The 13,253-nt window shown below is 44.2% G+C and overlaps 1 protein-coding gene across 2 annotated transcripts in view; it reads right to left on the minus strand.

Moving 5' to 3' along the window:
• The window catches only part of Slco3a1 (solute carrier organic anion transporter family member 3A1), a 282,952-nt gene that overhangs the window by 49,426 nt on the left and 220,273 nt on the right, over positions 1-13,253 (minus strand). For both annotated transcript variants that reach the window (XM_034499330.2, XM_034499329.2), the window contains exon 5: positions 3,213-3,377. In XM_034499330.2, coding sequence (XP_034355221.1) covers positions 3,213-3,377 — 165 coding nt within the window. The remainder of the gene's footprint in view (positions 1-3,212; positions 3,378-13,253) is intronic.

Below are 13,253 nucleotides of genomic sequence, written 5' to 3' on the forward strand. Positions count from 1 at the left end.
GAGAAAACTGTGATATGTTGCCATGAGGGTCAGGGTTTAAATTTCTTTGTAAACTATTATGTTCTATCCTGTGGAACACACAAAGACCACGTTGGTGAACTTTTCGATTTGGAAAATTGGGTGTGGAGACACCTCCATAACCAGCACTCAGGTCAAGCTTAGAACAATTTCAGATACTTTGGTGCTTGGGAGTGCTTGATCCTTGGCACTTTCATAAGAGCCAGGAATAAGGGCACACATCTGGAATCCCAGATCTGGGTTGTTGGGAAACAGGTTGAGCCCAGCAGCATGCTGGCCAGCTGGTTCAGTGTGAAAAAGATTTTGCATCAAAAACTAAGGTGGAGAGGGACTGAAGAAGACACCCGCTGTCGACCTCTGGCCTCCACATGCACATGTGAATGTGTACCTGCATACACATGTACATAACACACATGCACACACACTGCACATGTCTACACATGAATGCATACATAAATGGACACATGCATGCATGCATGCACACATGCACACACACATGTGCACTTGTAGCTACCTAGGAGGCTCCTGGGTAGCCCTCGGTAGTTGTAACCTTCAAGGACCACTGTGGCTCTGGCTTCTTTTACTTTAATTGGCAATTCACCCTTTTTTTTTTTTTAAAGTCCCATAAATAGATTCTCTTTGTGTGTGTGATATCTTTCAACTCATACACATTCCCATGGAAGCCAGTGTGAGAATTTGTCCTTTCCCGAGCTGTGTGGTATAGAATGAACAGTCTATAGTTTATTTACCCATTCTGCTGTAGACAGACATTTGGGTTAGTTCCAGTTTGAGATAATTATGCATAAAGCTGCTCTGAATGTTGTTATATATGCATATGTAAATGAGTGGACCTAAACACTTGATTCTGTTGGATAAGTGCCCAGAAACAGAACTGATGGATCATAGCACAGGCATATGCTGAGCCTTAATGGGTGCTGCAAAAACTGCCCGAAGCAGAGGCTCCCCTGTGCATTCCCACTGCAGTGTGGGTTCCAGTTGCTCCTCATCCTTCCCAGCATTCAGCACTATCATCTGGTCACAGCGCCCCCTTTAGGTGTCAGTGTGCATGTCCCTCATCACCCATGCTGGTCAGCATGCTTTGCTTTTATGGTCATTCCCTGAATGTATGCTTATGCATCATATGTGTGCCTGATGCCCACAGGCCAGAAGAGAGCGCTGAATCCCCTGAACACTGACCTATTGGCAGCTGTGTACTACCATGTAGATACTGGGAATTTAACCTAGGTCCTCTCAAAGAGCAACCAGTGCTCTTAACCATGGAGCCATCTTTCCAGCCACTCCATCTTATTTTTTGAGATGCAGTAGCTCACTGAATCCAAGAGTTTACCAGTTGTTTAGACTGGCTCCCTAGTGAACTCTGGGGATCTGCCTGTCTCTTCTTCCCTCATTCGTGAGGTTATGGATATGTCCTGCCTCCCCAGGCTTTTAAGTAGGTGCTGGGCATTCAAGATCACATACGCAAACTCAGGCATCAGGGGCTTTGCCAATCAAACTATTTTTTTTTTTTTTTTAAGATTTTAGATTTTATTTTAGGTATGCATGCTTCGCCTGAATGTATATGAATGTACCGCCGTGTGTATTCCAGACGCCTGCAGGTCAGAAGAATGTGTGGGATCCCTTAGAAGTAGAGCTGTGGACAGCTATGAGCCACTGTGTGGGCGTCAAACCCAGGTCCTCTTCGAGAACAACTCATGCTATTAATTGCAGGGCTGTCTCTCCAGCCCCACCCCAGGAGATGTTAAAGGGTAAGATAAGAACACCCTCCTCTTCCCCGTTGACAAAGAAGATGAAGTCTAGGGGCGGGAGCCCTCTCTGCCACTGGCCATATGTTGCACTCAGCCGGCTAATCACACGGCCCTCCTCTGCCCTTTCAGAAGAACAGCTGAGTTTTCTTATCAAGGGCTGTCCACTCAGATTCCCTTTCTTCTGCAATTCTCTTCTGTTTCACTGCTTAGAAATCTACTTTTATCTTCAGTGTTCTAACATTCTATACTATGAACCACGATCCCTTCTTCAGCCCTCAATGAAATATAGGACATCATCGATTATGCATCATTCCTCGCGAGTTTACAGCAGAACTCATCACTGCAGACACTTCCATCCTCCTCAACTGCTTCGTTCTCGCTATTCCTAGTCAAGTTCTGAGATGATCAACTCAACGAATGCACCCTGTTGGTCATGCAAAGAGTGAAGAGTCAATTCCTCCCACATGAAAAGCAGTAAGACACACTCTGTGAACATACTGTCCATCCCACCCCGGCAATGCTGCTTCTTGTGAGGGCAGGTTAGTTTTCTTAGCTCAACTTCAAATGATTAGAAGTAGATGCCTGGTGAGAAGAACTGTAAAGCCTCGCTTCAGATTGGGGAAAATTCTGAGATCCATTAGTTATGCCTGCCACGGGCAAGGTCATCAGCATAGGCATGCCTTCTTAACTTTATTTTTAAAAAAGATTATTGCATTTGTATGTATGAGGGAGTGATCTAGTATATTTTGAAATCAGAGGACAGCTTTGTGGACCTGGCTGTCTTCTTCCATCTTCATGTGAGTTCCTGGGATCGAGGTAAATTATGACACTTATGCAGCAAGCTTTATCCACTGAGCAATCTCTCCAGCACATGGATATATGTTCTAAGCTCTGTATTTGTGTGGGTTTTATGCTGCTAAGAGTACTCTCACTGTCTAATAAAAATCTGCTAATCTTTTAAGATGGATTTCGATTGCTCTCTTCCCTCATATATGCTTCGAAATTTCTCATTCACATTAGGCAAGCGACTTTCTGGCCTCTTGCAATGCTTCCTACAAATACATTATATACCTTTGTTTTTTCTTATAAGGTGTGTGTGTGTGTGTGTGTGTGTGTGTGTGTTTTAGTAGTATTACTCTGCCTGTGTGCATCCCATATGGTTAGAGGACAACTTTTAAAGTTGATTCTCTCTTCCAGCCATGGGTTCTGGGTACTGAACGTGGGTCATCAGCCTGGAGCAACAGATGCTCTCCTTGCTGAGCCATCTCACTGGCCCTATAGAACGTTTTTAATAGGAGTGAAGTTCCTTGTGTAGCAAGGCTATACATATACCATGGCTATTGACTTAGCACAGCCCTGCACACTTTTTGAGCTCCGTGCATCCTTTGAGCATGCTGGTAGAGCAGGAAGGCAATGAAAGACACTCACCAAGCAGCTGGTTGGCAGAGGAAGTTGTGAGGTTAAACTGCTGCTCCAGGTACTTTCCCAAAAAGGCAGCGAAGCCGGCCACCACAGCAATCTCCATGCAAGCAGCCAGGACGATGCAGGTGAACACAGGGTTTGAGAGCAGGTGCTTGGTGACTTTGGGGATCACTGTGAGGAAGAACAGAAAGCAAGGTCATGTTGACTGCCTACTTTAGGACCTCCTTAGACCCCTCATTGATGCATTCTTGCCCGTTTCTTTAACACCACCTTGTGGAGCATCCCCAGGGAGCTCAGAAGTTCCTGAGCTTTAGAAGCTCAGGGAGTTCCAGAAGAAACTCTGGCTTCTAAACCACAACAAAAATCCCACAAATTAAGCTATTTTCTACTAAAACAGCCTGTTCTACCTTGCTTCTATACCATAACTTCAGGGGTTCAAGTCAAAGATCTTTTAAGCAATTACAAGAACTTTTCGTCCCTCACTCTAATCCAAAAGAAAATCATTTGGGGATTTTGATTTCCAAAGTGGAACCATAACATATATATTATATATTTTGTACATGGAAATATTTAGGCATATGTTGATGTGCCCACTGCTTGATCAACATTTAGAACTATGTTCTGTATGTATACTGAAAGAATATGTTGGATGTCATTGGTATCAAGAAAGAGATGAAGTTCTTGTGCTTTACAAAATAGGTATGAGCAAATCAAGCCCTTCCCTCCACTCCCTGGTCAGCTCTCACCTGCAGAGCTGGAGCATGCCAAGGAGGTCTGGGTTATCAACCTTGATTTGATCACACTCCACATAGTAACTAGTGGCATCAGCTTAGATTTTTACAAGGTATCTGGGATTATAGTCTGTCTGGTCCTTGGGCTTTTGGCCTATGTCATGGTGCTGGGATGTCTCCAGGATGCCCTACCCTCCTTCCCTCCTTCCCTTCTTCTCTCCTTCCCTCCTTCCCTCCTTCTCTCCTTCCCTCCATCCCTCCTTCCCTCCTTCCCTCTTTCCCTTCATCCCCAGCATGTTCCTCTCTTAGCTACATTCATGTCTTATGCTAGGTCTTCTTAGTCTACTGTAATACTCTTCTCTCAAACTTTTACCACACGGATTCTCTCCTTCCCAGGAGGTCTTTCTTCATTATCCAACCATCCCGGAAAAGGCTCCCAGACAGCCACAGGCTCTTAAGGATCCAGGATAGTTGGCTTTTGGCATATGCACTCTGAAGCTTATGAACCATGTTACATCTTGACGGGGCGCGATAGTAGTATGTGGAGGTTGCATGCTCTCATCTTGCTTATTGCATTCTATTTTCCTTTTTTTTTTTTTTTTTTTTACTGTTTTCTTTTTGGAAATTTTATTTACATTTCAGATGCCATCCCCCTTTCCCACCCCCCTCCCCCAGAAAACCCCTATCCCATGCCCCCTTTTCCCTTTTGCTTTTATACTCTTTTAAAATGTTAATCAAAGGCTTTATAAGTTTGGTAATGCTCAATCAGAAGTATAACCTAATACCCAACCTAGATATATAAACTAACTTTGACTGGTGGAGACACATGAACATCTGTCTCCATGTCCCTCCCCTCTTTCTCTCTCTTTCTCTCTCTCATCACCTAGCTTCTCCTCTCCTTCTTCTCCTCCTCTCCTTACTCCTTCTCCTCCTCTCCTTACTCCTCCTCCTCTCCTTACTCCTTCTCCTCCTCTCCTTACTCCTCCTCCTCTCCTTACTCCTTCTCCTCCTCTCCTTACTCCTTCTCTTCCTCTTGGTACTCCTCCCACCTTAGCTCCTCCTACATATCACCCTTCCTGTTAAAATGAAACTTTTCTCTCAAAATACAATTAGAGCATAATTATGCCAATTTGTACCAGTGAGGTACAAGATAGTCCTAATACCCAGTCCATCATTTTGTTGACTAACCAGAACCTCTGTCATCTCTCTTAACTAAAACACTTAATTCTGAACCTGGCTTTTTTCTTGGCTTTAGAATGAATGTCAGCTGAAAACCATCCACTCAAATCTTTTCTTTCAAAGTAAATAGCCAGGATTGGCTATGAGACTATAAATTTTCAACCCTGTCAGAAATCCAGAATGGCTAAGTTAACTACAATTATGGGAAGTACAAAGCATAGCTTCTAAAACATAGCCAATTTATAGAGACCTCTGAACACCTGGATACTCCCTATATTACAAAACGTTGGAGCACCTGATCTTCAGCCTTTTGGCCCAGGATCATCTGACAGACCTTAGTGCTGCAGAATTATTAAGGGCTGATTACTCTGTCTAGGCAGATATAATCAGTCGACTATGCTGCAAGTGTGTCCTTTTCTGGACAGTAATTTGTCTGTAGATGGAAAGAGGGAATTCTTGCCTAGTGGTTGTCTTACCACAACTGGAGTAACTCCAAAGATGCTCAATTTCTTCTTAGAATCCAATACAGGAAGCTGTCAGGAGCAGTCAGGTCTCTAATCAAAATGAACATTACTACAGAAATGTTTGTAACGTCAATTCTGTGGACTTCTGATGTTTTGAAAACCAACTATCCATGTAAGGTAATCTGGACTGTTGTCTTTTAACTCCACTCAGCTATTTCTAAATAAAACATAGAAAACACCCTAACAATAAACTCCAAGCCATGAATTTGCTATAGTCCCTTAACTCACAGGCTGACCATCTCAAATCAGTTAAAAAAGTTAAAGAAGGACTGGGTCTAAACATTATGTTCCTTACAGTATAGTTTCATAAGCTACAGACACTTCCTCTTACACTGGTGCTTTTAAAAACTGGAGATTTGGTATTTTGAAAATAAGGACATTGCTTAGAAGTCTAGTTATTAGAATCCTCGCCATGTAGTCTTCAACCAGCTCTCCTCAGTTATGCTGTGGTGATATATCCTGGATGGTTCTAGAACAGTCGTGTCTCATCAGGAATGACACATTTACTTGATTTTGTGTGTGTGTGTGTGTGTGTGTGTGTGTGTGTGTGTGTGTGTGTTATGCAGGCACATGCATGTCAACACATGTGTATGGGGACAGCCTTGGGTGTCAGTCTTTGCCTTTTACTTTGAGACAGTCACCTCCTCACTGTTTACCTACCACATAACTGGCCTGCAGAGCTGCTGAGAACTCTGTCTCCATCTCCCATCTCCATGAGGTTAGACACTTGTCCTGTTCATCCAGATTTTATGTATATTCTGGGGATTGAAACTCAGGTCCTTATAATTACATGGCAAATACTTTTACCCACTGAACCATCTCCTCAGTCCTTACATCTTTATTTATTTTTGGTGCCTCTGCTGGACACCAAAATCTATATATGTGCACATCTATTACATAGAACAGTATACTACTTGTCTATAACTCACACCCATGTACCTTAGGTCATCCTTAAGCTACTTACATCAAGTACAAGGCGAATGTTACCCAAGTAGTTGCTCGAGCACACTGTGTAAGGAGATCATGACAAGGGAGAGATTTGTACTTCTTTAGTACAGATGCAGTTTTCTGTGGATTGCGTTTCAGTGGTTCGTTAGATTGGTGGATGTAGATCTTACACAGATGGAAGCCAGTGGTATTTACAAAATAATTAACCAAATATAGCTGATTCATCAAGTGCCATGGCTTAAGACAAGTAAACTGATTTCAAGTAATTTGAAGACAAGTCTTATGTAAATTATAAATCATTTTCTATAAATAGCAAAGATGCAAGCGAAATTTGGGTTAGTCCAAACACTGTCCAAGTGGTGTGCTTGTGATTAGACTTGGGGCTGGCTGGGAATCAGGCTCAGTTGGGAGAGTGGCTTGCCTAGCATGCACAAAGCCTTATCTCTAAGTCTGCACAAAATAGGTGTGGCACATGCTGGTTATCCCAGCCCCTGGGAGGCAGCAGCAGGAGAATCGGGAGTTTAAAATTATCCTCAGCTATATAATGTGCTTGGGGGCCAGTCTGAGATACATACGATTCTATCTCAAAAAGGGGGATCTTATTTTACTAGACTCATATTACGAACAAAAACAAGGAACAGTGACAGGGTGTACTTGTTTCTTTCTGTGCACATGGAAAAGATCAGACACAGAGATTAAGTATTAGAAAAACCCACTAAGTGCCTATGGCCACATAAAATAAACAGGTGGGCTGAGAACCTAACCCTGCACTCCAAGGTGATGAATTAGCCAGCTGTCCTAAAGAAGAGAGCTAATTACACAGGCACAATTGCATCTCCTAGGAGACAAAACCTCCAAATGGCCCATCTAATTAGAATAAAATAATAATAGGAGACACATAAGTTTTTAATAACGCTAACAGACAAGCTCCATGCATCAAAATGACAGAACAATAGGCCGGGGACTGGCAGCTATACAAAACTTAAAATTTATCATCCCTGGGAAAGATATCAAGTTTTCAAAGTGAAACTCTCCCGAGAGGAGAAGGATTTAAGGGTTTTAGTTACAGCACTGGACTGGACCAGAGGACTGGAAACTCAGGATTACTATGAGCTGAGCCATGGATCTGATGTCCAAGGGGATTTAGACAATAATCAGAGATGGTGGCCTTGGTTGCTTGACATGTATTTCTGAGGCTTTAGAAAGGCTGCTTTAGGGTTAAATGAAAGCACACACAAACACAAAATTAAAGCCAAAACTTTACAAAGGGTATTAATAAAGACAGTAAACAAACAGCTTCGGGGCCTCTCGGGGCCTCGCACTTGATGTGGGTACACTGTGCTTAGAGCTTCCTGGTCTTTATGGGTGCGCTGTTTGTATACTTTACGGGCCTTTTAAACATTTATGGCAATCTGACTTTTTTAGAAGTATCATTTCAAACAAATGCCTAGGAGTGTTTGCTTTTAAAATCTGTGTTTAAATGTTAAGAAACTTTCCTTTGTTAAATCCATATTGTTTTTAAGTGTTGTACAAATACTCAGAGAATTGTTGACTCTGCAGTGTTTGAAAATGTAGCTTAACAAATACAGAAAATGAACACAACGGACATCCACAGAGAGTGATCTGGTCTTCACAGTCAAAGGTGTCTTGGGTGTGAAGAACCCATCATGGTCAGTCATTGTTGATGAGCCAAGGCAAATTTGAGATAGTGTGTGTGCCAAGCATGAGGCTATTCTGTACCCAGGATAAGGTTCTGGTACGTTATAGCCACACACTACAGAGAGAACAGTATGGACCACACTATGTCATCACAGGACCTACTTGGACTGGGTGAGCGCGGACAGGAAAGTTCTGGCTGCTGCTGTGTAGTGGCAGACAAAACTGCTACTTAGTCAACTATGTTCTTTTGGAATGATGGCATCATCTAAATTCTGGAAGCCCAGGGTAGGGTTGGGACAATCCAGGTAGCATGCCCTCGCTGTGCTTTTCATGTCCTCAGTTGGAATGGAGTCTCTGCTGAGTGCGACTCCAGAAGGATGAAAAGCTTTGTGCTCTCCCTGGATCACATCACCTGGAGCCTCCGACAGCCAAGTTTATCTGCCTCCAAAATGACACTGACGATGATTTGGGTCAATTGCCACATTTCTTTAGACCTCTCAGTAGTGCCATAACTCTTCTTCATAATCTTCATGATCTGTTTGGGGGTGGGAAGGGCCCTCATTTCATGAAGGCGAACATTTAATAGAACATTTCTGCACTTCTGCAAGCTTTTAATTATTCTGGAGTTCATTCCATTCTGCAGGAAGGGCTCTTTGTTAAGACAGGAGTCTTCCTGCTTGTCTTAATGCCTAATGACTAATTTCTCCTTGAATTAGATCTTAAAAATCATTAAGTTCAAGAATCCTTGGACTGAAGGAAGGACTGGGACACCTTATTTGCATGGCCCTTTTCTCTTTGTAGCCAACCTGATTGGCTTCCAGAAATGACAGCTTCCTCCCACATTCTTCCTCCCACCCACAATTTTACTGCAATAACTTGTAGCTATCAAAAGCTGGCTCCATTTTTACAGGTTCAGCCCACCTTCAATACCCCTGCTTGGAAATGAGGCCTTAATTAGCTTGACTATAAGGCTGTCTTAGTGGCTCAAGTGGATTGTGAAACCATAAAATCCAACCTTTCAAAGAGGGAGTAGTCCAGACAAACAGAGGCTGGTGAACCAGGGCCGTAACAGGCCAATGAACATCTGCATCCCCCACTAGCCACTTAATCCTCTTTACTGATTTAGCCTTAGTACTGGAGCTGGGTAGAAGGGAGTTGAGTCATGCAGTTCTACCAACAGGAGTAGGGGGACCTTTTCAGCTCTCTTTAGGAACCTACTGCTGTCACCAGTAGGATGGTACAAGGCTGGAAACTGCACAGGGGAGCTGGCTCCATGGAAAGCAGGCTGCAAATTGTGAACTCTCAGAAGACATTCCTGTCAGGCAGAGGGTTGCCATTCATTGTGGGAGGGGAAAGGTAGATTTGGGGACTACTGACATCAGAACATCCTCTATGTGCCAAATGCCATCCTGAGGGTTCACCATCAACTCAGACTCATAATACAACCCTCAAAAAAACATGATCTTGGAACCACTGAAATCCTCCATTTACAAATGAAGAAACAGACGTGGAGAGTGGTCCTGCAATGAGAGAGTTATAGCAGGAACTCCAGCTGCAACAAAAGCCACCACAGCATGCACTTGTGACAAGTGTGCTGCTCTTTCCTGGATTCTGTGAGCTACTGTTTTTTATTGTGAAGATTATGAAAGCAGGCTGGACCTGCCAACCAGAAACACAGCTTCACTTTCACAAATAACAATAATGAAATTTCCCATTGAACCTGGGCATCCTAGCGACTCTTCTATTGCTATATTAAGATACCATGGCCAAGGCAACTAATAGGAGACAAAGTTTATTTGAGGCTTACGATTTCAGAGAGTTGAGTCCATGACCATTACGGCAGAGGCCATGGTGGAATGTAGGCAGGAAGTCACAGTCACAGCACTGGGACAGTAGGAGAGAGAGAGAGAGAGAGAGAGAGACAGAGACAGAGAGAGAGACAGAGACAAGACAGCTAACTGGGAATGGTATGAGCTTTTAAAACCTAAAAGCCCACCTCCAATCACAAACTTATTAATCCTCCCTGAACAGTTTCATCAACGGAGAACCAAGTATTCAAATCTGCTACCTCACTAGGTTAAAGGATCTTCTGTGCTATGGACCTGAAACTTAGTCTAAAAAAAAAGAGAAAGAATTAGAGGGCTGAAGAAGGAGCTTGGCACCATAGAAAAAGTTTTGCTGAGGAAAGCTGTGTAAAGTCAGGTCAGGGACCATGCTCTAAAGAGGCAGGCAGGTGCTGTGGGTTTCAATTCTGGATTCAGGGCTTAGCAGGTCTGTGACTCCTTCCTACCCATCTGGGAAGATGAAGAGACCCGAGATCAAGAAGTATATGATTCAGCATCCCTGGTGCACAGGCAGGTGCTCAATGAGAACCAAGACCAACAGGCAGAAGTTAGACCAAGTAAGAGATCCCTGGTGTTTGTACAGTGTGTCCTGGAGTCACCAGGCTTGCTTTGGTGACTCATCTCTGTGAGTGGCCTGTTGAGTGACAGCTGGAGAGAGATTGTGCTGTGGAGGTATTATGCTGAGTTCTTGGGAGTCATCATTGGAGCCAAAGGGCTTCCTTCCTAAACAGAGGCACCTCCTCCATAGAGCCAATCAACAGGTTAAGGTAGAAGTCAAATATCCTAACTCACTACCCTTCCAGGACATGGAGGAGCCCCAACAATGGCTATCATGGGGCTCCATGGAGACCCCACATGGAGACACTTTTGTCCCTCTATTGAAATTGGCCTTGACTCGCTTCATTCTTTAAGATATGTTGTCATGCCACTGCTCCTACTGTCAGGTAGATGAGGCTAGCTTATGCAGCAGCTAACACCGCAGCCATCTCTGTTAGACTTCCACTGCTGGACAGAGCACGGCACTGAGGACTTGGCACCCATCACATTGGCAGGGAGGTTTAGCATCAGCGCTTCTGACACAGAGCACCGAGAGTCTTTAGACTCCACCTTGCACAGGAATGCAAAGCTGAGCACTAAAGGAGGGTAAGTATGAACCCACGCAAGCCTGAACTCAAGAGTCCAAATTCTGAGCCTTCAGCCCGTCATGGGGATTTGAACCCATGGGGGGAAAAATGTTTTTCTAAAAGCTGAGTTGACACAAAGCATTTCACAACAGGTAGGACCTGGAGAGAACACGGTGTGTGTGTGTGGGGGGGGGGGAGTGGAAAGAGCTGAGCAGAGAATCATTAGAAATCATTAGAAATCATTAGAAATCATTAGAAATCATTGTAGCTGGATGGATGGATGGAAGGAAGGAAAGAAGGAAGGAAGGAAGGAAGGAAGGAAGAAAGGAAGGAAGAAGAGAAATGGGAAAATATTAGGATGGAGGTTCTACAGTGATTCCAAGATTAAGAGAAAAAAGGAGTATTATGATGTAGCCATCTCCCAGCTGGTTCTCCATGTGCCCTAACCGGAGTTGCCATTACTGCCAACAGTGCCTAGCCGTCTAGCTTTCCCAGGTGAAGAGCCATCTGAGAGCAGGGATCAACAGACAAGGGTACCATGTCCCAGAAGAGCACATGTCTAATAAGAATGAGGTGGGAGGCAGGGAAGGTTAAGGAATCCAATAGCTAAATGAGTGTATGAGTCACAAAGGCTTAAAGGGGAACTGTTGCAGGCTTTTCAGAGTTAAAGGCAAACTTAGGACCAAACTACTAGTGAAATTTCACAGGCTCATGTCTATGGTGGAAGCGGGACAATTAAATCAGTCAAGGTAAATAGCACCATGGCTCTGGGGCCAGAAATCCAGAATGCTTGTCTCTTTCTTTGTAGGGAGAAAGGTGTGGCCTTGGTGAGCAAACAGACAAACCCTTAGCTCAAGGCAGTCACTTAGAATGGAAGCTGAGTGTGAGCTGGTGTGCACTGACTGGGGGTGGGGTGGGGAGGAGGTAAGCTGGTATACAGCACCAGCCAGGGCTCAGTGTGAGCTGGTGTACATCAGAGGGGTGGGGGAGGGTCCCAGCCAAGAATTGATTGATCCCACTGATTCTGTTGAGACCACCAGGAGGGTCTAAGAGAGGAGTGGAGAGACCACTGGCAAGCACATTTAAAGCAAGAACAGAGGGAGGCTCAGGCTGTAGCTTTACACTGGTGTTATCCAGTGTCTTCTCTTTCTCCATGGATGGCCTGGGAAGCACAGGCTTACCCAGAGAGGACAGAACTGACAAGGGGAAAAGAGGCTCAGAAGCAGCAGGAACTGCTTTTTCAGACCCAGGCAGTGCATCTTTCCAAGGCAAAGGCAGCAGAGAGAAAATGGCTTAGGCAGTAACAAGTCTCACAAGCAAGCAGGTGCCACGACTTCACGCCTGTGTCTAAAAACTTCCTCTGCGAAAATATTCTTTGCCCTGGTGCCACACAGGGTTTGCTGTCCCTGGTTTTTTTTTTTTTTTTTTTTTTTTTGGAAGTGAAAGCTCCTGCAATGTGAGAATTCATTCCTGGAAAGTCTGCAAAGACAAACAATAACATTCTGGCAGAACAGGTTGATGTCAAAGCCCATCCCGTGAGCTACTTTCTACCATGCTTGCTTGCAGCAGGTCCCTCATGATAGACAGATCACTGTGGGGACCCATCCTGTCTCAGCTTATTTGTGACAGCATTCACTTAGCACTTCAATTTATACAGGTTCAACTATGGGAAAGTTGGGGAAGCACAGCTCTGGCCTGTCAGCCCTTCGTGGGGACCCAGCAAGGGACCTCCTTCTCCCTGGCATTCATGTTCAGTCAGCAATTTACTTAGAAAGACTTCAGGGGATTTCAACATCACTATGCCTGAGCCTCTCCTTCTCCGGCTCTGGGAACCTAATTTCCTGTGGGGTGGATATAAAGTGGTATTTCAAGACACCACATAGGTGGTTGCAGACTCAAAACTGCTGGCGGGGAGACAGGGGTTTATAAAATAGAGTCCAGACACTTTTATATGAAGGTCAATGCCAAGGCTTTGATGATTCATTCATGATGCAGCTGGTACTTCTGGGCTGTTTCAGATAGCAGACAATCTGCTACA

The sequence above is a fragment of the Arvicanthis niloticus genome, chromosome 1 (genome assembly GCF_011762505.2).
Source record: "Arvicanthis niloticus isolate mArvNil1 chromosome 1, mArvNil1.pat.X, whole genome shotgun sequence".
Lineage (NCBI taxonomy): Eukaryota > Metazoa > Chordata > Mammalia > Rodentia > Muridae > Arvicanthis > Arvicanthis niloticus.